General features: G+C 44.4%; 1 protein-coding gene across 1 annotated transcript in view; it reads right to left on the bottom strand.

The window, feature by feature from the left end:
* Positions 1-27,674, bottom strand: part of fndc3a (fibronectin type III domain containing 3A) — a 52,670-nt gene that overhangs the window by 5,271 nt on the left and 19,725 nt on the right. Inside the window, exons 4-24 of the mRNA XM_080502539.1 lie at positions 17,560-17,636; positions 17,226-17,472; positions 16,678-16,977; positions 15,718-15,776; positions 14,786-14,952; positions 14,639-14,698; positions 14,414-14,552; positions 13,160-13,213; positions 12,831-12,955; positions 12,458-12,632; positions 11,029-11,115; positions 8,672-8,810; positions 7,396-7,464; positions 7,178-7,296; positions 6,023-6,128; positions 5,653-5,828; positions 5,440-5,553; positions 3,182-3,331; positions 983-1,338; positions 328-540; positions 17-183 (exon numbers count right to left, since the gene is read on the bottom strand). Coding sequence (XP_080358665.1) covers positions 17-183; positions 328-540; positions 983-1,338; positions 3,182-3,331; positions 5,440-5,553; positions 5,653-5,828; positions 6,023-6,128; positions 7,178-7,296; positions 7,396-7,464; positions 8,672-8,810; positions 11,029-11,115; positions 12,458-12,632; positions 12,831-12,955; positions 13,160-13,213; positions 14,414-14,552; positions 14,639-14,698; positions 14,786-14,952; positions 15,718-15,776; positions 16,678-16,977; positions 17,226-17,472; positions 17,560-17,636 — 3,099 coding nt within the window. The remainder of the gene's footprint in view (positions 1-16; positions 184-327; positions 541-982; positions 1,339-3,181; positions 3,332-5,439; positions 5,554-5,652; positions 5,829-6,022; positions 6,129-7,177; positions 7,297-7,395; positions 7,465-8,671; positions 8,811-11,028; positions 11,116-12,457; positions 12,633-12,830; positions 12,956-13,159; positions 13,214-14,413; positions 14,553-14,638; positions 14,699-14,785; positions 14,953-15,717; positions 15,777-16,677; positions 16,978-17,225; positions 17,473-17,559; positions 17,637-27,674) is intronic.

The following is a 27,674-nucleotide window of genomic DNA, read 5'->3' as shown; positions in this document are numbered from 1 at the left end:
AGAGAGGCCGGTGTACCTTTGACGGGGGCTGGGGGAGAGCGCGTTGTGGTGAATGTGTAAACATTGGAGAAGGGCCCTTCGCCCGCCTCGTTAAAGGCCTGGATGCGGAACGTGTAAGAGGTAGACTCATTAAGCCTCTGGACTTTGTGTGTGTGGCACGGCCCTTTATACAAGGAGAGAAATCTGCAATGACAGGAACAGGGGGGGAGGGGGGGGGCCAAAAAGCAAATTGGGTGAGAGTCGGGAATCACACTGTGGCATCATCACTTCCTGTCTCCTTATAAGGAAATCAGTCGGCTGCATTCGTTTCTGCGCGGCGACACGAACCTGCCGCTCCTGTCCCCCATCTGCAGCTGGTACTGGAGGGCGTCTGAGGTGGCGGATTTGGCCGGGCCGTCACCCCACTTGAGCCTGAGGGTCTGGTGGCTGAAGGCGGTGCACTCGAGGCGCGGGGGCTGTGGAGGAAGGGGCTTCGTCTTCAGCTTAAAGGTGTGACTAAAGGGACCAGCGCCCAGGCTGTTCAGGGCTTGGATTCGGATCCTGAGGGGAAAGAGGATGATACAACATCAGAGAGCTGCAGGGACCAGCCTTTTTACCTTTTTTGAAAAAAAAAAATACTACTGTTATATATTTGTGTTTTGTTGATGATACTTGACTACCTATCAAGCCACATTCATAATTTAATCTGGGCTTTGTTATACATGTTCCGATTCCTACAGAAAAACTGCAAAACGGCACATGGATTTAATCTCCTTTGTTTCTTCAATCTAGAGCTCCTGGATCACAACATGCACTGGTGCAAGTTACAGACTTGGTGAAAGTCATGTCGCATACTGTTTTTTATGCGAGTGCACAAGAACAATATGTTAAATTCAGATGTCTGAGAACATTTGGGTTTTTCTCAAAGTCTGACAAACTCACAAGCTCCAAATTGTATTTTCCATCACGCCGCTAAAACACTGGCAGGCGAGGAGACGCTGACCTGTAGCTGGTGTCGGGCTGCAGATGCTGGATGATGTGTCTGGTGACTGGGCCCACGGCGACGGGCTGCCGCTCCCCGAGGTCGATCAGGTAAGACGTGATGGTGGCGCCGTGGTCGCACGGGGTGTCCCAGCAGATCCCCAGGCAGGTGGAGGGCGAGTACACGGGCAGAGGCTGAGCATCGCCACCGCCGCACTCCTCTTCCTCCTCCTCCTCGTCCGCCCCCACTGGAGTCTCGTACCCGTGCAGCTCCGATTCCTTCAGCACGTAGATGTTGCTGATGGCGGCGGGGACCGAGCAGGGCGTCTGGCACAGCACGGCCTCGCTGAAGGGTCCCACGCCGGCCACGTTCACCGCCTGCATGGGGAGACGGCAGACGTCAGCTCCCCCGGTGCAACGCGGCAGGACACCGCGTGTAACATCCAGGTCTCACCACAAGGTGGAGTGCCAACGTAACCATTGCATGTAAATACATGACAGAAGAGATCATTCTGGCCTGTTCACTGCGGAAATATATTAGGTAGAAATATCAGGAAGTCTTATAAATCAAATGCATGATGAATGACAAATGCTTTCACTGATCTCTTCCCCCATTGGAAGGAGACTTGCATTTCCTGATTGTACTTTATTCATTTCACACTCTTCATCATAATCATCGAAGAACAGCTGGGTGCCATGAAGTCACTTAACAAGGAACAATCATTACTGGCACCGTGGTGATGAATAAGCTTTTACGAGTACTATCGTTCATACGGAGGATAACAGAGCCTTTGTATGCAGGAACCGACCGAAGGCCTTCAAGATCAGAGCAACTAAGGAAAGACAGTTTTGTTTCTTTTCTAATTGATGCCCACGAGCCCACCAGGGGAAGGTCCTTTGGCATTAACATGAAACGATCTCTGGTTAAGATAACGTGTGTGGCTTCACAAATAAAATTGTGAAAATGACTTATTGTGCTTTGGGAGTCCCCTGGAAGTCTTCACAAAGTCCATCACACAAGATTAGTTTTAAATAAGAATGTTTTGCATTCATTCTGAGCAGAGAACATGTCTGGCCTCAGCTTTAATGAAAGGGCACCGTGTAAAATGTAAATGGTGGCTCTGTACAGGGGCTCGGTGCTGAGTCACTTCAGCGTTAGTATTTCAGTTCGCCTTTTTGCAACTTGCGTGAAGAATTTCAGCCACTGTTGGTGTTACTTTTCTTCGTGTTTCTTTCACTCAATACACTATCTTGTCGTGTTTTAGCAGTGTGAGAAAACTGGTCTTTGGGGACCCGTTGACATGACAAAGGTTTCAAGTGAAAACAATCTTGTTTTCATGTTGGGTGCTGTGGTCGATTTTGTTAACGACACCACACACGCAACATGTTATAAACATTATAAGCCGCACTTGACGATAGGCCGCAGGTGTCCACGTTGTAATAGTTCAAGAATTTCACTGCAGGAACACGGGGATTGCTCATATTTTTAACAATTCTCACAAATATGTCTTTCATAGTGCTGGAAATGTTGTGTGCCTCATGCGCCTGCTGCGAAGCCCGCAGACAGACAGACAGACAGACAGACAGACAGACAGAGAGACAGATGAATAATCACCAAGCATTTTATCTCTGTTGATGAAGCATTTTATCGGTTATTTGCCGATTGTGATTCTGAGAAGGAAGATTTCTCAGCCACAGAGTCCAGCACGCAACATTCACGGCAGGTGCTCCGGACCACGGAAAGCAGAAATGTCACTTTCAAGGCAAGTTTTGGAGCAGCAGAGGCGCTAAAAAAACGGCATGTATAGAATCTGGCGGCAGGAAGCCGGTTAACCCGTGAAAATCCATAAAGTCGCGGCTCATCGGTCGGAAAATACGGTCGCCCATCTGGTCGCACATGTGCAGAGAACCCAGTTGCTGCAGCCGGGGTGCGTCTAGCTATACGGTAATAGAGCCCAAGCGTTTTCAAAAAGTTGCGCCCCCCCCCCCCCCCCGTTTTCCAAGGAGGAATCTGAATGGTTTAAAAAAAAAAAAAAAAAAGTAACTTGGATATTGGGCAAAGTTTACAAAAAGCTGTGTTTTCAGTGGTTCTGAGGATTGTTGACATGGAAACGGTCCCCAAAAACACAACAGAAAGTTTTCAGTTTCCACTTGAAAACAGTTGTATTAGTTTATACGTCCAGTGCGATCAGAAAGTAGTCAAGTGTTTGCGAATGCTCACCTGCACTCGACAGAAGTAGTGGGTTGCAGGCAGCAGGCCCTTCATTTCATGGCTGAGACCTGCTCCGCTGTAGCAGACCTGCATGGAGCCCTCGGCGGCCCCCCACTCCAGACGAAACTCAGTCACCGGAGCCCCATTGCACGTCGGAGACTGCAAGACAAAAGGCCCATGAGCAATCATCAGGAGCTAACGATCCTTTTTAACATATACAGTGGCGTGAAAAGGTGTTTCCCTCAGTGTTTGCCACACTTAATTGTTTCAGAGCATCAAACAAATTGAAACATTAATGAGGTGATGCAAGTAAACACAAATGAAGGGTTTTATTAATGAGGAAGAAAAAAAAAAAATCCAAAGCTACATGGCCCTGTGTGGAAAAGCATTTGCCCCCTAAACATAATAACGGTTTGGGCAACCCTTAGCAGAAACTACTGCAATCAAGCGTTTGCGATAACGTGCAATGAGTCTTTTACCACGCTGTGGAGGAACTCTGTCCCACTCATCTTTGCAGAATTGTTGTAATTCAGCTACATTGGAGGGTTTTTTTTCGATCAACAACCGCCTTTTTAAGGTCCTGCCACAGCATCTCGGTAGGATTGAGGTCCGGACTTTGACCAGGGAGCTCCAAAGTCTTCATTTTGTTTTTCTTCAGCCATTCAGAGGTGGACTTGCTGGTGTGTTGTGGATCATCGTCCTGCTGGAGAACCCGAGTCTGCTGCAGCTTGAGGTCAGGAACAGGAACAGATGGCCGGACATTCTCCTTCAGGATATTTTGGTAGACGGCAGAATTCATGCTTCCATTTATCACGGCAAATCTTCCAGGTCCTGAAGCAGCAAAACAGCCGGGGACCATCACACTGCCACCATATTTTACTGTTGGTACGGTGCTCTTCTTCTGAAATGCGCTGTTACTTTTACCCCAGATGCAATTGGACACAGACCGTCCAAAAGGTTCAGCTTTTGTCTCGTCAGTCCACAGAATATTTTCCCAAAAGTCTCGGGGATCATCAAGATGTTTTCTGGCAAAAAGGAGACGAGCCTTAAATGTTCCTTTTGTTTAGCCGTGGTTTTCGTCTTGGAACTCGGTCACGCAGGCCATTTTTGCCCCCGTCTCTTTCTTATGCTGGAGTCATGAGCGCTGACCTTAACTGAGGCAAGTGATGCCTGCAGTCCTTCAGATGTTGTTCTGGGTCTTTTGTCACCTCTTGGATGAGTCATCCGCTGCGCTCTTGGAGTAATCTAGGTCGGCCGGCCACTCCTGGGAAACTTCACCACTGTGCCACGTTTTCGCCATTTGTGGATAACGGCTCTCACTTTGGTTCACTGGAGTCTGAAAGCTTTAGAAATGGCTTTAGAACCTTTTCCACACTGATAATTTCAATTTCTTTTCTTTTTTTTCCTCATTTGATGCGGAATTTCTTTGGATCACAGCATGATGCCTATAGCTTTTTTCAAAGGTAATCCAATTGGGTTTTGGTTATCGGATTGGATCAAGTCTTGAAAATGGGCTGTACAAAAGGGAAAGAAGGATTCTGAAATCAGATTAGATCATGTAATCCAATCCCAGTTTTAATCTGAATTAAACCTGCAGTTTGTGCCGTTCGAAACATTTCAGTAGGATGTGGATAACTTTGATAAAAAAAACAACCCAGGATGATCCTGACCCCAACAGCGGGTAGGATTTCAAGGTGGATTTCAGGAAGTAAATGTAGCGGAAATTTATTGTGTTAACTATTGGGACATTAATCCTTTTTTATTTCAGAATTTTTCAAAATATCCACAATGTATTTATTTTTGTACATTTGTTATTTGTTGTGGCTCAGATGAAGAAATCAGAAATAGAAGTGGATGTTTGTTATTTTTTGTGTTTTGTCTCAAATATTAAAAAAAACACTTAAAGTGACCCCATGGGGGCTCTTTAAATTGCCAGTCCAATGTTGTGTTGAAAAAGGTGTGCAGTAATCAGGCCTTGGTGTGGCAACGGGAATTGAACTCAGGTGTGACCAACCAGTTGTTTTAACAGGAGCTGGGGGCAAACGCTTTTCCACACAGGGCCATGTTGCTTTGGATTTTTTGTCTTCCTCATTAATAAAACTGCATTTTGTGTTTACTTGTGTTAACTTTAGCTAATGTCTAAATTTGTTTGATGATCTGAAACATTTCAGTTTCGAAAAACATGCGAAAAAGTAAGAAATCGAGACGGGGGCAAACACTTTTTCACACCACTGTATGCGATGATGGTTTGTGTAAATGAGACTCACCTCCCAGCTTATTACAACACAGCTGGGGGATTTGCATGTGGTGGAGGGGGCCTTGCACTGCTCGGGGGCCCCGGGACCAGTGGTGACTTCACAGCGCTCCGAGAGAGGGCCGTACTATTTGGACAAAACGAAAAACGTAAAAGCTGCTTAGTACAGTGGACCGAAAAACGTACAATCCATTCCTCACCAGTGACTTTTAACAGCCTCGCTCACCCCGGCCTTGTTTGCTGCTTTGAGCCGGAAAGTGTAGGTTTTCCCAGGCAATAATCCTCCCACAGAGCAGTCCAGCTCTGCGCCCTGGTAAACCTCCCTGCTCTCCTCAGACTGCGGCCCACTCACTTCTACACTGTAGCAGGCCACCGGGCTTCCTCCGTCAACCTGAGGCGGACCTGGGAGACGAGCGTCGACAAGAAGCGCGAGTTATTCCCCAAAATACAAAACGCTAAAATGTGTACCAACAGCCAAGTGATCCAAACTGCACAATCAACGCGATTTGCTTTGAGCTACTTTTGAGACCGGAAAAAAAAAAAAGGCATAAACAGATGCATCCCACACAAATCTAAGATGGAGACCAATGACTCACCCCAGCGCAGTTGCACCTCCCTGGCTTTGGGCTTGCCCACCAGCCGAGGGGGTTGGCAGGGCCCTGGGGGCACTGCGGGAGTCTGGACCTGCAGTGTTTCTGACAGCTTGCAAAAGAAGACAACACACCAATTAAGACCCACAGGGAAAAAAAAAAAAAAAAAAAGAAAACTAATTGCCAATTTCTCTCCTTCCTCTCACACTGAGTACAGATTGTCATTTCATCTAGCTTATCAGACTGATTCAGGGGCATAACGGACCAGAGAGGAGACAAATGTGGGAACATTTTGTTCAAAAGATGCACAATTACATGGAGAAATTCACAGTATTTTTCGGAGTGAATTTTGCGTGTGACAGAAGGAAAAGGAAAAAAAAAAAAGATTCAACTTCAGTGACAAAAGGAAAATGTGAGTGTTATGTCACACTGTGCCGCACATGCAAAGCAGGAACTTGCCGCTGTGACTCATGTTTCTTTGCGAGCCTCGTCATGAATAAATGCATGCGCAAACAGCTGATGAAGAAATTAACAAAAGAGCGCCTGTGAACTGAACTAATTAAGAAAAACATCCTCCGACACAAGCGGCGAGGGTTAATCGATTAGCAGACTTTGTCTTGTACTTGCATACTGGCAGGCAGAGTCTCATCTCCCAACATGGGAGACTGACTGAATGACAATTTCCTATTAAAACTCGCCAGAAATAGAAATCATATCTTGCGTGACTTGTGTTGGAAAAACAAGAAACAATCAGATCAACATGGGCTGCCCGCCCTGGCAATTACCGCTCAAGTAACAGCCAAGAAATGCATCAATAATAAATGAGCCAATAGGAAAGCAGTGCACAAAACCCAGGTTTTATATAGCTACGGTGTTGTGGACTGTAGGAGACCATGTAGGAATACAGTCGGCATGGCAGATTTTTCCGAAAATAAAAATAAAAAAATAAAAAAATAAAAAGCTTAGGCAATAACATGATCTGGGTCAGAGGTTTTAATATTAATAGAAATTGTGGTATTTCTGTGGGTGCGTCTTCAAAACCAGGTGGGAATTTTTGTGTCTCCTTCCTCCCTCCAACCCGATGCGACTGATCAAACTCTTTGAATTCTTGCGACAAAAACACAAGGCTGTGTGCACGTGGACCGCCACGGAATGACTCACTGGGCTCTGCCCCCCCTCGCTGATGCAGTAGACTCGCGTCTGGTAGGAGCAGCCTGGCTTCAAACCCTCACACACGTGCTCCGTCGCCGGCCCCGAGTACACCAGCCCCCACGACAGGCCTGAGCACAAAACACGTCGATGAGCTCAATAAGGAAAGGTGCTTTTCAGTGTCCGAGACGCAACGGTCTGCAGTTTAATTATCACCGTGTGTGACTTACCGTTTAAGCCCTCAGACAGCTCCACAACGTATTTGGTGACGTTTGCTCCACCGTTCTCTTTCGGGGGCTCTGATATTTAAGTACATGTAAAAAAAAATCGTTATCATTACACATACAGACGGGATAAGCATGAGCCTGGTCAGGGTAAATCGTTTGAATAATCCTATGGCGCAAGTCAATCAATTGAAAATGATGTTTCATTGAGTCGACATGTATATCTTGTCAAGTGAGCTTTGATGAAGGAAGTTAACGACAGTATCACACCCAACTAAAGCGCCGTCGACACGGCAACGATTTCACTATTTGCACTATTTTCTGAAACAAAAACTGAGTCTTCCCTTGTCGTGTGAACGGGGCCTGAAACGCATTAAAGAGATCATTTAAATTGAGATGGGCAACTTTAATCATTGTTAGGGCTGCAAAAGTTTCATCCTGACTACTGGCTTTTTTTTTTTTTTTTATTGTATTTAAAACAGATAAATCGCAATTGCTAATTGGATCAAGTATGCTTAACATAATTATGACCTTCTCATTACCTGTGAAATAAATGGACCTTTTGGAAATTGGCATGTGGCCGACAGACCGCCAGCTCCCCATGTGTGAAATTAATAAAGTGATACAAATTAACTAATCCATTCTCATTTTTACACCTTTCTTCATCGGTTCGTTTTACTCTATTTCATAATGTTAATTGCTAAAGGCTCTTAATCACCTTTTATCAGTGCATTTCCTTGGAGAGCACTGTGAATTTCCTCGTGTCTGAACGGTGCTGCAGAAACAAATTTGCCTCGTCTCAAGCGATTTATTGTGCTGGATGCTAAATACTCACGACAAAAAACACAAACTCCATCAATCAAGTTAATACAGATAAATGAATACGATGAAGCAGATTAACATATTTTAAAATGCGGGGTGATTGCATGACTGAGGCATGCAATCACTAAAGAAATTGGACTTTGTGACCTTTAATGTCATTTTTTTTTTCTGGAACTCAATTTGCTGCAAAACAAAAATGTCTTCAAAAGTAGGATTTTTTTTAAAACAAATTTTTAATAAAATCCGTTCAGAAATTGGACTCGGAGACCAAGTACATCCGTCCAGTGGGAACGTCGCTTAAGTCAGGACAGCCTGAGAGCCACCGCTCATTTATTTTACAGACGCAATTCACCTCATCCACGACGAAGCGGCGCCAAGTGAGAAAAGTGAAATTGCGTTTTCCCGACCGTCGGCTGGACGAGGAAGTGGAAAGTTGTAACAGGGGACATGACAAACTCACCCCAGACTATCTTGAAGCTGTTGGGGAGGACTCTGCCTCTGATGACGGGCCTGCAGGGGCAGCTGGGTCTGTCTGGGTTGGTGATGAACTCCACCACTTGGCTGGGATTACTCTTCCCCTCAGAGTTGTAAGCCGCCACCTGGAAGAAGTGCAGAACGCCAGCAGTGAAGCGTCGTACCAGTCACATCACCGTTAAACCCTTTGTCAAAATTGCGCATTCAGAACATTGTCCAGATGTGCAACATATTGTATACGCCTCTTTAAAGTAGAAACAAAATCCCTGCTGGGCCTTGCGTTTTTACATTTATTGTACATAACATACATATTCATTTCCAATCCTTTAATTTCCCGACAGCTAAATTTTTTTCCCCAGCTTGAATATTCACTGTAAGAAGTAACTAAATGCCCACTTTAAGATGCAGTGCCATAATTGCATATTGGATAATGATAATGAAAGCCTTCTTTTCATTCTTAACATTGCTGTGGGCCATTAGCGAGTGTGGAACCGCACGTCTAAATTGTAGTCTCCGGTGAACAAGCTCTCTATAGTTTTACACGGCCATACAAAATCAATAACGCGTTATAAAAAAAAAAATTATAATGTGCGTCTTAATTCTTCAAACGCATTCTTTAAACGCATTCCAACAAAAAAAGCACAGCAATAACAGAATGATCCAATGAAGCAAAACGATTGAGAGCGTTTGGATTTCCTCGCGTTGTGAAAAGGCGACATATCCCACACGATGTGCAGCCGGATGATTGGAAATCCGTCTCCAACCACACACGTGCCACTTGGTTTGATTAAAGCAGTATGCGTGAAACTGCTGCAGGGGATCTTCTTTCAGGTATGCATGCATTACTATGTACGCATTCATATCATTTCACGTTCTTGGGGCTCCGGTTACTGTCACTGACTGTAGGAAAATAACAGGTATTGAGAAGTTAAACGCTCACTTCTTCCAAGGCATGAAAGTGCAGAATATAAATGCAAGCTAAAAAGGTTTTTTTGGGTTTGTTTTTTTTTATCTGCTAATGCTGCAGTTTTCACATCAATCAAAAAGAGAATAAATATGAGTATTTTAATCAACATTCATTAGAGATCCACGAGCATGCTTTTTGCAGATATTAATATTCACCAAACACCAATTAGTCAGTACTTAGGGCAGGATGGCGGGACATGAAAAATCCAAATGTTGTGGCTGTGTTCAACGTAGCAGATGTCACCCGGTGCAAAATTTGAGATTAAATGACACTTTAATGGTTTTAGGACAGCAGTGAGATGTGGTCTCACAAGATGTCAAAGTCAGAGCAAGGCACTCCAAAAAGCAGCTGGGTTGATGAATACCCTGGAAACGTGTCCGTTTCTGTGTTACGCTGGCGTCACACTGGACCGACTCCATGCAGCCAGAACAACGTTCTCAACACAATCTATTCACTCGTGGTCGTGGCTTCGTTTCGATCGACGCGCGTTAGGATATTTTTGATCACGTGGTCCAGCCAGGTCAACGTTTGCCGTGTTAAGGCTCCACCCAAGTCTGCCTCGCTTTGGAGCCAGCAAGAGGCCCCGCGAAGCACCAAGCAAATTGTAAACACAACAAAGAGAAAACAGATATTGTAAACAAATTCCTTGCGAGCAGTGGACACAGCACTGAGACCTGAGCCAAAACAGCAGCGATGCTGCCACGAAAGACAGAAAACTAGCATGAGCCTCAAAGCCATGCAAGTCAGGGTGAGTTTGTACAAACGTGCATAATGCAAGTACAAGTTTTTTGGGGGGATGTTTCACGGCATTTTGCACGAGAAGGTTTCAATAAAAATTTGCTTTATGATCAAGATTGTAGTCATTTTTGGGAGTAATTGTTTGGTTTTGCAAAAATATAGACATTTCCATGTGGTGTATGCCACGGCATAGGCCATAGGATTCGTCTATAAAAAGAAACAATCATCTCGGGTATCATCATGTTTTCAAATGACTTCAACGCATTCTGTGTAGCGAGGCATCAGACCGCTCACAGTAGAAATGATGGACTTCCCACTCTACCACCTGAGACGCAGCTGCCTGTTAGATTTTCTCTAATGAATCAAACCACCAATTACCATATTCTACATTTTCATAAAGATCCTGCATCCTGTACAGACTACATTACCTACCCTATAGCAATTTCCCCAGCTAATTTAGTTTATTAGACTTCTAATCAAGCTTCAATCTTTGTGAAGTGGTTTCTGTCAATAACATGGAAAAGACATTTACACGTTGCGAATCCACACACACACACACACACACAGTCCGCTTCAACCCAATATTAAAACTCCGGCTCTCCACTTGTTGCTGCAGACGCCACTGAAGCTGAACGTACCCTGAATTTGTACTTGGTGCTCCTGTGGAGGTTCTTGACTGTGCAGGAAAGCTCGTCGCCGTCGTAGCTTGGCTGGAAGCCATATCCCTGGGACGATGACAAATGGCGAGTGGAGAGAAGAAAACAACCGTGTGACAATGACTTACAAGACAAGCACTGTGGCGCACAAAACAAAGTGGTCTGCGAGAGAAACAGCTGCGGGGTATAGAGGGGATTTTGTGTCCCCTGACAAGGATGATGTCTCCAGGTTCGCTGCTCAAGGTGCTGCAGACGCAATAGCTATAGATGTTAGGAGCACAACTGTGATTACTGTAGTAAAAAAAAAGAAATGTATGTAGCACTAACAAGGGTATTGTATGTATCTCCCCACTAAGTCTTTCCTCTCCTCCATCCTTTCACCCCAACCGGTCCGCAGAATGCCGCCACCTCTGACTCTGGTTTCTGCAAAGGTTTCTCCCTGTTGGGGGGAGTTTTTCCTTTCCACAGTCGCAAACACACCTGCTTGCTCATGTGGATATGTTGGGCTTTTCTATTTTCTCTGTAAAAGCACATTGGAATGTACTGTATTTAAAAATGTCTTTTTTTAGTTCAAAAAAAGTAACATTAATAATAGTGTCACAGCATCAAAAAAACAAAAAAACATGGAGCGCAACTGTTTCAAAAAGTAAGACGTTAAATTGTTTTTGTTTTGTTTGTTTTTTTTTGGGGGGGGGGCTATTTATTTAGAACCTGTTTATATAACAATGATTTTAAGTAAGAACACAAAACTTTTGTTTTGTTTTGGGTGTCCGTTTACATGACCACAATGCCTGGAGCCACTGAAAATGCGAGTTCCAACACGAGCTCCATCATAGTGTAGACAATGGAAGTGATGCTATTGCGCATGTGCACCACGACCACAGGAAATAGTTCTGCTGCACATGCAGAACCATGTTTGCCTCTAAAATGTCACGGCTCCCAGTCCATAATCTCCTGGGACTTGGTAGTTTTATAGTTGACAGTCACTGTAAAAACAACCCAACTTGATCGTCTGTCCATGCGTCTGATCATGTACTCCCCATTGTCGGGTTTTATACGGTTTATACTATTATACTATGTTTAGCCCTGTATATATTAACATTTAACATGAGCAATCAAACTACTTATCTAAATTTACTCTGCCATATTAATATTTTAACTTCTATTTATTTTGTGTTCTTTTCTGTGTGGAGCTAATATCGTACAAGAATTTCTCACTGTGAATAATGAATTATCCCTATTCAACTTTAACTGTGCTGGAACAAAAAAAAAAAAAAGACAAAAAAAACTGAATAGGATCATTATATATTGGAAAAGTATGTGTGACAACTGCCATTTGCTACAACGTCTTTGTCATTTTATACAGTTCAGTCTTAAATTGGATTTTCTTTCTGTCAGCACAGAGACATACCGAGCCTTCCTCTTCCATTTCCAATATATAGTAGATGTCATCCTCCTTCGGAGAGCTACTTGGTCTCTGCCACTTTACACATAGCCAGGTCACTCCCGCCATCTCCAGCTCTGGAGGGAAGGGTGGCAATGGCACACTGCATGAGGTGAACAGGTCCACCACTTCACTGAACTCGCTGGGGAGGGCAGAGAGAGAGAGAGAGAGAGAGAGACAGAGGATGGGAGAGAATGGTAGAAAGAGAGACAGGAGACGCAGTGTGAGAGAGATGCACATATACAAGCAGACGGAGGCGGTGAATGGAAGAAACAGTGACATAAACGGACAACGGGGAGGAAGCCATCCAAGGTAATGGGTCGAGCATTTGCGCGCCTACCTTTCTCCCATGTCGTTTTTGGCCGCGAGGCGGAAGGAGTATCTGGATGCTGGGGAAAGCTTGGTCACTCTGTACTGCTTCTGAGGGCCATAGTAGCACTGTTCATACAGACCGGTGCCCTTCCCCTGGACAAGAAAAGAGACGTGAAGCACGGCGACTCACGTGAAAGCACATTGCACTGACAACAGCATCGGGTCTCATATTGTACAGAGCACTTGTGTTCGGGGTGGGGGATCCCCGATACAACCCAGCAGGTAATACGCGACGCCATGCGTCGGTAATACCGGTGCATCCCAATCAAAAAGTGAGAAAAGTTGTATTAAAGTTACCTCGTCCCACTGGAGATTGTAGTTTTGAATTTTGGAACCGTTGTCACACGGGGCCTGTAAATGAAGCATGCAGTTTAGCTTTACCACAGTCGCATTCTCAGAGAGATTTGCATTTCACTGTGCTGAACCGGTGCTAAACAATGTGATAATTACCACCAACACTGCGAGTGTGATCATCAGCGCTGCTCAGTAAAACCCTTCTGGAACGCCCTCAAGAAATGAACAATTTACCAGCTCGACTGTTAATTAAGCACTCCTAAATACAGTGAATGCAATTTCCATTTTTATTATACAATACGTAGTATAATTAATATTGACTTACAATAAAATGCGTTATTTGACATGACTCACACTGGATTTTCTGTGACGTTTTCTGCGCATCAAACACAAACGCTTATATGTAGAAAAATTGTTAATAGACCCACACTGACCATCAGTAAATGTATTTATATATTATTCAAATGTAATTGTAAAAATGTGTTAAACATTTCTAAGTATTTTAGTTGATGAGAGATGGCCACATGGGGAAACCACATCGAAAACGAAAAAATGAATGAATAAATTTTAAAAAACCATGCACTTCAGAAAAAGTCAAAAAATCTTAGTCAAGATTTGTTTGTTTTTTCCGGAGGTTATAGAAAAAAAAATCTTCATGCACTACAGAAAAGGTCGAAAATCAACGTTGAGTTTTTTTTTTCTCCCACAGAGCAAAAAAAAAAAACACGTTTTTTTTTTATGCAGGTAAACGTTTTGGGTTTTTATGCTTTTTTAAACCTTTGAAGTTCATTTCCAGTTCTGGATTATTAATGGATGTGGATCATTCAAACACATGAAAGAAATCTGTCACAAACAGCTCCTAATTAATATTTATGACAGTTAATTGTGCACGATTGCTCGATTACGTTGCAAATCATCATTATTCAGCAAGATTGATTTGACAGAAACAAGAAATAGTGAAGTCGGTGAACAGAAGAAATGTTGAATCATCGCTGGTCGCTGTGCCGGCGAGACGCATTTGAACTGGGTGACCTTTCAGTCGCTCTCTGTTAAATGTGTGTCGTCCTTATGGTGGCGAACACAAACAATATTCACGAAATACAACCGTCGTTCACAAAAGAAAACTAAGGTCTGAGTGCCTCCCTGTAAACAACACACTTCTATTAAACCCGAGACAACATGGTGTCCAACCCATTAAACGGTGGCTGTAAATCTCAGCTCCATCCATCACCCTGGCGACTCTTTCTGTTTACTCACCTTCCACTGAAGTACAAGCGTGTTCTTGGTCCCACTGGCCTTCCTGGGAGGATTGGGAGGATCTGGCTCGCAGCTTAAAGTGGTGAAGCTCACAGCCTCTGAAGGGCTTCCCTGTAAACAGTTACACATCGCCTGGACCCTGAGGGGAGAAAACACGTTTACAGAATACCGTTTTGTATCTGGACACTGTAGGAGAAACTGGAGCTGGTCGAGGGCTGTGCTAACCTGACGTGATAGTCTGTTGCTGGTCGAAGGTCTTCTAAAGTTGCACTTAATTCTTCCCCGCTGCGGTCAAAATAAAGAATCAAACACACATTTTCAGGCAACTGCCCTTGCAAACCAACTGTAATGCAGTGACTTGTTTGTACTCACCAGTAAACACTCTGGTACTTCCCATCTTTGCCGCTAATCGAGACGGAAACCTCGAAGCTGAAGGGCTCAGTGGGGCTGCTGTTGTCCTCCTCGCTGCCGTTGTCACTCTCGGGCCTGGTGGGGGCGCTCCAGCTGACGACTGCTCCCCTGGCTTCAATATCAGACACCTGTTTAAAGAAAAACAACAACAACAAAAGAACACAAAACATCACTTACAAATATCCAACAATCAAAACACTGATATCACAAATGTATTAATCTTCGCAATTCATTAATTGTCTATAAATGTATCGATATTGGAGCGGACGTATCGGCGAAAACGGTCTTCAACACAATCAAAATAATCCCAACTCACTGAGTTTTCAACCTTGGTTTCTTACAATCATCAGTTATGATCCAGGGAGCTTTTGTAAATTAAAAATGTTGATTCCTCCTCCTCCAAAAACAAACAACTGAGTTGCCCACTTGAAATCGTTGTTAAACTGGCCCTAAAAGTATGTACATCTTTATATGATCAATTCCTCAAGTGGAAGCTTTAATCTTGTGTTTTGGAGCTGAACAATATTTTCTGGGAGCCTCAGGGAGGGGGAGATTAACCATTAACTTAAAAATCAGCCCTTCTTTTACAGTGAAATAAGAGGCTTAAACCAACTGCGAGCACAGATACTTGGTTGCACATTAGAGGATGGAAATCCCCACTTGCTAGTCAGAAAGTCTGCCTGCATTAACAAGATATCAAATAAAAATTCATCATGGAGGGTAATTGAATGTTTAATGATGCACACGGTAGCATCATTACGGTGCATTTGTTTATTTATTTATTTTTAAAGTGTGAACAGGAGCACATAGATACTGTTCCATGGTCCAGAAAGCCATCACAGCATGCAAACTGCACTCATTCGACAGAGAGGAACAGAAAGGGGAATACCAACCACTGGTTTACTGGTGGTGCTCAGCAGGGCTTGCAGGGCCTGAGCCTCCTTGTCGAGCTCTGAGGGCAGAGAAGTAAAGCAAAAAGAAATCTACATTATTGACATTTTAGGGAAAGGCTTGATTTAGACTTTGAACCAGCCAGTTATTTTGGATTCATTACATGACAGGAAAAAACATCCGACCTTGACAGGTACTTTGAAGAAGCAGTATTTTAGTAATAGTGATTAAAACAAAATTGAAACCACATTTACCACAACTAAAATGTTAAAAATGTTTCAAACGTTTAGTCCCCATGTTAAAAGTGTTTAAAAAAACAGCCCAATACATCAATTATATTCTCAATTTTTAAATATAATCCGACAGATTGCGTGTGTAGCTTTTATTGTAGATCAGTGGCAGGTAAGATTTTGAAGAGTAAATCACGACTTGGCACACTCTGAGGCCCCGTTTACATGACAACGTTTCAAGTGAAAACACCTTTTTTTTGTGTGTTGTTTTTGTGTCTGAAAAGTTTTGCGTTTACACACCAACATTTTGAAAATCATGTCTGTTTACACAGAAACGGCATAAAAAACTGAAAACAATATAGTTGACGTGTTGGGCCACGAGTGGGTTCGCATATGGAGTAGTGGCATTTACACCGTTTCCATGGAGACAGGCCCAGAGTGTTTCCACAAACTAATTTTCATCTGTTGTCCAACCTTGGGAGCCCAACATACATTAATGCGTTTTCATTTGAAACTGCAGCCATTTAATCAGGCCCCGACTTACTTATGATCTTACTTCTGTAAGACGGTCATTTCTGTCAGCACCAAAAAAAAGCATAAACTGTTTTTCATAACCACAAAAAAAAAAGAGAGAAATATTTTTCTTTCTTTTTCCAGAACAAGTGCTATCCCTCCTCTAATGACGTCCCCACCTGTTCACCCCAATGAACATCTGCTCGTTAATCTCCTCACCTCCCGACTCTCCGTTTTTGCCCCGGCCCGGATGCTTGTCGGAGCCGGCTCCTGCGTGCCTGAGCTGCCAGCGCTCCGCTTCCAGCCCTTTCCCGCCAACCCCGTTCTGAATGTCCGCCGCCGGGGGGCTGCTGCACGTCTTCTGCGGGGACGAGGGCGGGCTGTCCTTCACTTGCCCTCCCCCGCCGCCTCCCTGACGGTCCTTCAGTTTCTTTTGCAGACGTTCGTGCGTTTTGCTCGCGCGGTCATCTCTGTGAACAAATTGTGGGCGTCCGTGTTGGGCGTGAGAATCTGCAGAGACTGGAAAGGCACGGAAGCAGCACTCGTCAGGTTGCAACGATACACACAGGATTGGAAAGAAATATATAAAGAACAATTAAAACATCTGTCTGCAAGGCCAGAGAAGCAGTTCAATATCACAGGGTATTATGAGTAAGACGTACAAACACGTAGGGCTGTGGAGCCGTGACCCAGCAATACATTGCCGAGAACAAACAAATAATATGTAGATAGAACAATGTGGCCCGGACAAGGCTGTTGCAACTCACCCTGCTCCGAGTAGATATGAGCTGGATGGTACTGGGAGATGTACTGGGAGCTCATGTCGCCCACGCCCCCTGCCATACCCGTGTACAGGTGAGGTGGAGGGGGCATCATGGCAGGGTGGGGGATGAAGGCAGGCAAGTGGGCATGGGGCGGAGGTGGAGGATGGTGGAGAGGGGAGTGCCCCCCCGGGTGGAACTCTGGCTGCTGAGGTAAAACCAGAACCCGCCGCACTCCGTTCTCTTCGATGATCTGGCAGAAGGGCGCGGAGAAAGGGCACGTAAGACACCGCTTTGTCGATCAGAAGGCGCTGGGCAAGAAACGGAAATGCAGGATTACCTGGGAAACGTATCCAGGAGGCACATAGATTGGAGGCACTGAACCATTTGGAGACATCATGGGAACCTGAGCAGGACCTGTGAAGAGACAAAGACCAAGACTGAAGACGTTCTCTCAGGACAAGCAGCTGCTCCCTCCGGGAGTGAATGTGTAGGAAACGCCAGAGCTGTACGCAACGTTTCAAGTGAAAACACAACATTTTTGCATTGTCTTTTCGGAAAAGCCTCACATTGACATGGCGATGTTCCCGAAAACGACACTTTTCAAAAGTTCCACCTTGGGAGCCGTTTCCCAAAAGTTGCAGTTGCATTTCAGTGGCACCGAGCACCGTTACTGTATAAACAGGCACCCAAAACTCAACGACAGGCTTTGCGTTTTCACTTAAAATCTTTGCCATTTAAAACGGGGCCCTAAAATTCCAATTCATACGCTGAACTAACGCGTACGAGGAGGGTGCCACACAGGATTACAAAACGCATGAAAACACTGTGCAGACCCTAAACTTTGTACCTGAACAGATAAAGTACCACTGTTCTCAGAAACAGACAACTCCTCCCAGTGGCGGGCTGCAAAACTCCTCTTCCCATGTGCCTCGTCTCGAGACATGTTGGAATCTGTGTTGACGCTTCAAATGTGCCTCAGGTGTTCTTTTGTTTTTTTCCCTAATTACAAACTGTGCTCCCCAGAGCACAGTCTGAAATCTGCTTTCTTTTTCAACTCTTGTTGTCTTTCCTTCCCCCCCCCCCTAAGCTTTCTATGCAACTTCGTTGTACTTGTTACAATGACAATGAAGACAATTCATTCAACAGTATCAGCCCTGGATCAACTCACATTGAACCAATAATCTTCTACAAGCAGTTACTACAACCAGAGTGCTGGATGTGATCCAAGCTGAGCACGGGAGAAGCAGAGTACAATCCAGGAATCACCCAATAAGCCTCAAAAGCAACTTTTTTGGACTGTTGGGGGGGGGAAAAAACCCATGCATGGACAGGGAGACCATGCAAACTGCACAGGCCTCCAAGCCCAACCTGGACTCAAACTGACTTTATAGCTATGAGGCGAGGGTTTTTCTTAACCTCTGTATTTTCATTTTACTCAACTACAATAAACAGCCAATCTGAAGTTATCCCTTAAACATTTCATCTCACAAAATGCATCCACACCGAAAATTCTTTAGAGTAGAAGAGGGTGTTTAAGAAAGAAAGAAAAAAAAAATGCAAGAAGACCACTTAAGAAAAGTGCTGAGAAAAAGTTTTCTGCTCTGTTGTAGGGGCCAGTTCAATGGCTGAGCTCAGCTCGGAGAAGTGACGGCTCAGCAGAAAGCCTATCGGGGAGAAAGAGGGAGCGACCTCCGAGCCAAGTTTGCACATTCACACATTTCTCTTCTTACAAAACTCAAGACAGACACACTGGCGCTCCCTACACCAGATGTGATGCACGACAGGAAGAAAAAAAGAACAAAACTATTCAATACTGACCTTCCCAGAAACTGCTTGATGGAGAGCTTTCCATCAGTTTTGTCTGAAGTTTATGAAAAATGACTAAAGTGTGTGTGTGTGTGTGTGTGTGTGTGTGTGTGTGTGTGTGTGTGTGTGTGTGTGTGTGTGTGTGTGTGTGTGTGTGTGTGTGTGTGTGTGTGTGTGTGTGTGTGTGTGTGTGTGTGTGTGTGTGTGTGTGTGTGTGTGTGTGTGTGTGTTCAAAACAGCACCACCCAACATTGACCTTTGGATCGACCTAGTTTTCTGCATTGATCGATTTTATAATGTGATCTCAGTCACAACCGTTGCAATTGGCTTCACCAAAAAAACACACAAAAAGCAAGAATATTCCATGTCTTTTTTTTTTTTAAACTTACCATGAAAGCGTGAATTAGGGCTGGGCAAAAAATTGATTTCATCAATTCATCGATATTTGTGGCTAAAATCAATTTCCATTGTGCAAACTCCAAAACATGCAGGACACCGGCCCTCCAGGACCGAGCTTGGACACCCCTGGAGTAGATGGACAATAACAATGGCGGCCTCCAGAGTATCATGACTCTCAGTCCACATTCTCCTGGCACTTGGGAGTTTGATAGTTCAGTCCTTGAAATGTTGTTGTGTAAACAGGGCCATTGTCTAGACCAATTAAGACAAAAAAAAACCAAGAAACACCAAAGCTTCCACATAGTTTGTCCTGCATGTATAAGTGCTGAAGTCCAGCTTAAAAGATCTGGAGAGTAACCGTACATATAGTAACAGGAATATTGTCGAATAAAACAGTTCTCTAATGCAGCCTCCCTTCACAAAGTTTACAAATGTCACTTACGATACAAAAAAAAAAAAAGTCGATGGCGCTTGTGATTGACTCATCCCATTTACGTCGACTGTACACAAAATAATAAAAACTTCTCTTCTGGTACACGGTACTATTCAACAGCACCGTAAACTAGAATAAACTATATATCATAAAACAGACATTCATGAAGTTATGATTTATAGTAGGCTGCTGTAGCTTAAACTAAGATTAATCAACCAACAAATAACTAAAGTCTGAGTCGACTGCTGTACTCACCAGCTCCTAATTGAAACATGCTGTGTTTACAAGCTAAGATAGGAAGCAGGTTCTCTGATGGAAGCAGTGATATGTGAGAGTCAGATCAGTGTGTTGGGATTTGTCTGTGCCAGGTGACTCGACTTCATGACCCTCTCTGGGTTTGACACTAAGCACTGCCAAGCCGCCATGACCTGATGTTGCGTTCAAGCGTGCAAATAAATTCTGCGAAAGATCAACTGAGTGAGAGCACGAAAAGATGGACCAACAGAGAGAGAAGTAAACAGTATGCAGGCGAACGAAAGATTGGACATCAAACATAAATTCGCCCCGTATTTGTCATTTCCATTGGTGTATATATACATTTATGAATGGATCCATTGCTGGAAGGTTTAATGAGTAGAACTGCATCCTACACACATCTGCTGTCTCGTATTATGTGCTTGAATGCCGTCACGTCTCGTCTCACTGACCCAGACTACCACTTTATTAGAAGTCCTGTCATTACCATATGCATCGACAACGTCCACACAGCAAGCCAGGAGCATGTAGACACAGGATACCCGACGGTGCCTGATAATAAAACTTCCCTGCAGAAGACAGATAACACGTAGACCTCATCTACGGAAAGCAAAAGGGTAAATAGGCCGTGAGTCATTTACATACTAAAGAACACAGGGTGAGCGAGGACAAAAATCTCCAGGCGGGGAGCATGGGAGAATTCTGGCTGAACGAAGGCAGTCACTCAGCCGTCATTGATTTCAGATTACCTGATAATTTGAGTGGGAGTTCAGAGTGTGTACTGTTAACTCTACTCACTTTAAAGATAAATAAATGCTCTTGTGTTTATGCCGCATGCTGCTCAGCTGTGCACCCGCCTAATGACTGATTAAGGCAATTCTAGCTGGTGGCACTGAGGTGGACTAATAAGAATTCTGATGAATCACATTAGCATTTTATATGTTGTCCATTACGATTGGATGGCTTTGTGCGAATCAACTCGGGGGGGGGGGGGGGGGGGGGGGTTGGGGATAAGAAGACAAAGAGAAAACACACAGTGAGAGAGGTGGGAATGAGCAACCCTTTACACTATTGGAAGAGAAAGGGTGGAGAATGAGTGGGGGGTAAAAACGCCCACTCGCTTGCATCAAATTGACGCACGAGTGCTGACAGAGATCAGATTTGGGAAGGGGAAAAAAGGGAGGGGTGGGGGGTGGGGCATAACTCCTCGCCCTCCCCTAAATCAAGTGGAGCATTGGTTGTGCTGACGTGGCTGTGGACTGCCAGCCTTCCAGAGGGAAAAACACCAAGGAGAGACGTATGAAAGCTCAAGTTCGCATGTGCGCGTACGTACACACATGTGCGAAGGTGGCAACCTCTTGTTTTACTTGTGTCTGAAATTAGAAACAAGAGGAAGAAAAACAGTCCGGTGGGACTTCACACAGTGCTCCCCTCCTGAGGCGTACTGCAAACAGTGGAAACTTGGCAGGCCCCAGTTTCCTTGGAATGTCAACAATCCAAGGAAACTGTCAGGTTTAATCAGATATCCAATGAACCCTCGATTAGTTAGGGAGGATGATAAAGAAGCAGAAGAGACTGGCTGGACGGAGGCTGTCTGGTCGATCGCGTAGGTCGTGTGGGGAGATGGCTTGGCGTTAAAAAAAAAAAAATAGACGTCAGCCTGTCATCCATCCCGTCACTTGACAGACATACAGTGCAGCCGGTCAGATGACATCCGACACTTCGGTCACTGCGCATGTGCAAACACCGCCGAGTTTCCTCCAATTCTTAGTGGTCGGTATTATTCTCTTAAACTTAAGAAAGGGTATAAAAATGAGTGGGGAAGCTGGACCAAGTAAGAAGACAAAAATGTATTAGTTTCATGCGGAATGGGAGGAGGAGTCTATTTTTCACGTTGGCATTTTCAAAGTGCGTATGCCTCATCTGCCAATCTACCATCACAATACCGAAGGAGGGAAAAAGTGGAGCGGCATTATCGGACTATTCCTCGAAAATACGACGCCGACTTTGCGAAAAGTGAGCCGAGAAAGAGAAAGGTGAAGGAACTAAAAGGCCAGTTGTCCAGGACAGCAGTCGTTTTTCTCACAAGCCAACTTGAAAAGCGAAAGCTGCCACCGGAGCATTGTTCCGGGTGAGTCACCGCATCGCTAAGAACGAGAAGTCCTTCCGAGGCAGAGAGATGGGAAAAAAGGGCCTTCGTTGACGCAGCTAACCTATTGTTCCCAGACTTTAAAAACAACGCAGGAATTTTATGTTTGATCAAAGCACCGCAGCTGTCAAGAAGTACAATTACACAGCGCAGTGAAGCCATGGCGGAGGATTTAACCCAGAAACGTTGGAAGGACATTGCAGATGGCCACTGTTTCTCACTGCAGTAGGACACGAGTGACACAGCCCAGATGTGCATTTTCATTCGTGTGGAGTTTCCTGATGTGACTGCTAAAGAGGAGCTATTCACAGTGCTGCCGTAGATAGAAATAGTTCACATTTTTGAAGTAGGTAGATCTTTTTGACTTGGTCATTTTATACATAACTCGCATGCCGATAAAAGTGTGAGCACCCTTGGTGTAAAAAATAAAAAAATCAGGGAAGGCACATTGGTAGGAAGGACAGCAATGAGACCAGGAGATGCAGCAGGTTCATATGGGAGCCCTCGATACACTCCTGGTGGCCACGTGATGAACCATGAGCCGATAAAGATGGAATAGACTTGATTGTTAATTAGATCTAATAAACTGTCTCCATTGACAAATAAAGATGGGAGAAAGGGTAGGCAAGGGAATCTGAGCAGACGAACTGACACAGGGTCATAATTATAGCGAAGCAGTGGAACAAGGCCATGTACTGGGCTGTCAATGAACCAGGGAAAGTGGCAATTATGGTTTCACGCCATGACCTTGATTTTGGGTGATAAGGGTGGCTTACAGTGCTTGTCTGAACGATGTGATATTTTTCTTGGAGGCAAAAAATATGATCAATATATCAATTAAATTTGCAAAAAAAAAAAAAGAGTAGCATCATATTAGTAGATTACAGAGCAGTGCGTGTGTGTGTTTGTACTCGTCCAAGCAGCCCCTCCAAAATATACCCATTAGCATCCAACCACCACCCATCCAGCCAGATGGAGGAGGAGGAAACAGCTTTTCTGTGTTTTTGTGTGTGCAAACCGGAGCCTGAGGAAGGAAGCAGCCTGGTAAACAACAAAGATTTATTAAGAATAGCCCTTTTTCCCCCCTCAGGTATCTGTAAACTTAGACTGAATTCCTAATATATGGCATCCACATCAGGCTCACAATCCCACCAGTGATAATGACGTTTACAAGAGGGGAGGGAATCGGTAACCTTCATGCTTGCGCCTATTACAGAGCATTACACGCTGCTGCTGCTGCTGCTGCTGCTGCTTTGCGCCAGATGAAACCAGAACAAGAGAAGAGCCATGGCTACAAGGGACAGGTTTCTTTATTTGACTCCGATGAAGAAATAAAAGTACCTCCAAAACCATCATTTCGATCCCATCAGAACGAGCTCAACTTGCAAAGCCCAAGATGATCATTTTCGCCAATAAAAATAAAAAAACATCTAACGAAGCAGGTAATCATCCAGGAGCATGCAATATGAAAAGAAAAGCAGAACTCTCGAGGACTCCTCCCTCTCATATTCTCTCCAACCTCTTTACCCTTTTCTCCCTCTCCCCTGGTGTCAACGCAACTCTGGGAGAATGAGTCACAAGCTCAGTCATTCTTAGAGTCAGTCACTGCAGAAGCTGTGAATGAACCGTCTGCGCGCACATGTTTGTGTACATGTCCTTGAAGTTCGCTGGGGGAGGTGACGGAGTATAAAAAGAAAGTGCCAGCGTGTCTAATGTGTCTGATCTTTACGGGGAAATTGTGACAACCACATGTGAAGAGCTTTGGTTTGAGGAGAGGGTGCCGTGGGTGAGGAAACGCATTGAGCTGGGCCTCGCGTGTATGTGTGTTTTACTGTGGGGAATCAGTGTGTAGCCACTATTTAAAAAACAGACTGACCACTGGCCGCTCAGGACCTGCAACCATCAAAAGCCCTGGGGCTAAAGCTTTTCATGATGGTACTTGTTTACTCGCCAGCTACAATTTGACCCCAGTAGTTGCACAGGGCTTTGGGTAAATAGGGGTTGGGATTCGAGAAAAAATAAAAAAAGGGTATTCGAAGGGATACAGTGTAAACACACTGGGATAAATGTGTAGTTTTAGTGAGCCAACAGTGTTTTTCCAATTCGAGATGCTCATTTCATTCTGCTGATAATTGCAGACTTCGGACCTGACCAACGAGAAATAGCCCCTTGAATCCTGGCTGCATAACACGATTATACATTTTATTGCTCATCATAGAGTCCGTGTGAAAAATAATTCCTCTCCAGATCTGAGACTGTTGCAGGTTGGACTCTTGAATGTATCCAGTTTCTTTTTCCAGTAACTTTACTGTGTCTCAGGAATCTTAAAGAGATGGTCCTTTCTGAATAATATATGTGTGAAGGTGCTCCGACAATCATACGGTGCACTAAAATAGCCTGTCAGACGATGAGATAGATCCGGAAACCCTACAGGCAAAAAGACCTTCGGATGTGTGGAAATGTGGAGCCGTATCCAATCCTTTTTGCAACTTGTGCAATGGGTGTGAATGTCAGATCATCAGTTTACAAACTGTTCAGTCAATGAGGGGTGAGAATGTAGGCTGGATTAACTCCTCTTTCAAGACTTTTTATTTACAAAACAAGTACCTATGTCAATGACAAAGAGGTGGACACTCCTGGTACTAGAAGGTCGTAGCCCCACATGTTTTCAATGTCCTGCTGCTACAACACACCAGATATTTTGATTTGTCGTGAAGTTCCACAGGAAGCCTTCTTACAAGCTACTTAATAGGTGTGTTGGAGCAGGACAACCATTATCAGAACCGGAAAGGGTGACAAGCTCTGCACGATATTTTTAACAGAGAGGGAACAATGAGAAACCATTGAAAAAAATATGTGTTACACTTCATTTTCCCCAGAGATAACCAGGTCTTCGCAGAATTCTCGGATATGGATTTTGTAGATAACTAATAAGCCTCTCAAGACACTCGCATTCGATACACCAGCGCTGTCAAACTCATTTAAGTTGAGAGGCCACATATGGTCCAATTTCATCTCGAGTGGGCCGGACAGGAAAAATAGTGCCATAGAAACCTTTGATTTCAAACTTTAAAGCTTATCTTTGTTGTGGAACAGAGCATATGTGATGATGAGAGGTCTATATATTTGCAAAACCAAACAACTACTACCAAAAATCAACATTAAGCCAATTTTTTGCCAAAGCTAATGATTTTGTAGTTAACTTTCATGGCAGAATCACTGATATTTCAGCTTCAGGTCTCAGGGTTGTGTTGTGTCTACGACTCTTGAGAAATGTGTTTAACATATGTTTTCTTTCAGGTTTTTGCAATTTGGTTGGTGGTTTGGTGGGCCGGATCTCCTGGTTGCCCACCCACAATTAATAGACCAAACTAAACTAGATGAACTAACAAACTACATGAACTTAGCAACAGAAACACAACACAATGATTACCAACACGTCAAACTTAATACAACCCCCAATAATAATGACATCTAAAACACCACTCACAGAAACTCCCATGATGTATTGCAGCTATCAGCTCCGTGATCGCAACAATGCATTATGGGAACACAGCGACCACTGTTTGAGACTTTGAGGGTCTCAACTGCTTCCTCTCTCAAGCTAAATGGAGCACGAATATGTGAGAAGAGGTGCTGCCAAGTCCCCGGCAGCAAGGAGTAGGCAAGAGGAACCATGTTCAGAAGAACCGTTCATGACCTTCATTCAATGTTCCATTCATGTTAAGGACATTTCCTGTTCGGAAGAAATCATTAAAACTGTTAATGACGCTGGAGGATTTTGTTTGTGGAATCCCTGATGTGGCCTCCAGCTTCACCCAGACTCTGCCTCCAGCAGCCCCCCCCAAGTGAATTGAGTTTGAGTGATAGGCTGTGTAGAAACCACAGTTTCTGTGAGAACAGTGCACATCCTGCCTGCTAAGCTTTTGGTAAACAAGACATGACGGTCTCCAACTACCACGGACATAAGAAAAAAATAGTGAACACCATTAGTGAATACTACAAGCAGCACCATCGGGAATTAGATGAGGTATGTCAGCGCTGTGGCATCTGACGTAAGAGACACAGTAGACACAGACTGAGCAGGGTAGCATGAAGTATGTGCTCACGCTCTTTGTCTGATTGCCTGAATGGCTGCCTTCACTTCAGTGGCCAACGCACATCTCTATCAGGCTCAATAACCCCGGCGGATCCAGACAATGCTTTATGCCATCAACCAGAGACTGAATCATCTAAAGTGGTGGTGAATCACCACAGGCTAAGTTAGATAAGTTGGATAAAGAAGTGGATCGAATCAACCCAGTGGTCCTGATGATGACTTGTTTCATCAGTCACCGAGCTTATCAGGTGGCTACAGATGACTGTGATACAGCTTTCACATCTCGTCTGCAGTGGTAAATGCTGAGAAAGGCCAACCTGGGGGGGTGCTTCGGTTTGGGTTTTGGGTTGTATTTCCTTAAAGACAGATCACTGACAGAGGGGTGCTAAATGGTCACTATAACTAGCTTCCCTCGCTAAGCCCCCCCCCCCCTTAAGGCAGACATTAAAAAAAAAAGACACAAGCGTCTTCCATAAACTGAATTTTACAAGATTGTCTATGCCTATTAACCAGGCTGTCATGCCCTAATACGTAGCAATTGCGCACATCCAGCTGCTAAAAATATATGATTATTGGATACACAAACAGAAGCGAGATACAACAAATCCTTGTAAATACATTAAACCCAGAACCCTGTGCCTTGTGTAATGTTGTGATGCTGCCCTGTCGGTACACAGCGGGGTTAAAGATAGAAGCATACACAGCAGACACTCATCTGAACAGAGATCGTCTGCAACAAACTAAACCACCCAACCATAAATGCATCTACGCACGCAAGCCCGCACACACACGCACACACAAACAAACAAGTGCGCGCGCACACACACGCGCGTACACACGCACACGCACGCGTGCCTCTTTCTCCCTCCTTGCACTGCAAGCGGTGAGTCATCCCACTATTCACGTCACAGAGAGATGAGTGCACCCTGTGACAGGCCAGTTGGGAGCAGTCACACTGATCTATGTGGCACCTCTCAGCTTCTTGTTTGTCCTCCGATGTGAACACTATGTATGCTTACTCCCTTTAAGGAAGGTTTACTCAGCTTTTAATGGGTGGGGGGCATGGGTGGGTGCTGGTGTGGGAGCCAGTAGGTAAGGAGTAGAGCCCACTGCAAGGACGAAACTAACTGCGTGATGGCTTCCTGCCGGGGCTGCATCACCTTCCATCACTCTTTGTCCTCCTTTGTCATCTAAATATGGATACCTGAGGATGTGTATTGTCTCATTGTTATTTATATACGCCACAGGGTATAGACGAAGGCTCCAGAAATGCCAGTCTTTCCTAACACAGAGTAAACAATCTTTACACAG

The sequence above is a fragment of the Blennius ocellaris genome (genome assembly GCF_963422515.1).
Source record: "Blennius ocellaris genome assembly, chromosome: 2".
In the NCBI taxonomy this organism is placed as follows: domain Eukaryota; kingdom Metazoa; phylum Chordata; class Actinopteri; order Blenniiformes; family Blenniidae; genus Blennius; species Blennius ocellaris.
Note: the sequence above shows the minus strand (reverse complement) of the source record. Positions and strands in the feature narration are given on the sequence as shown.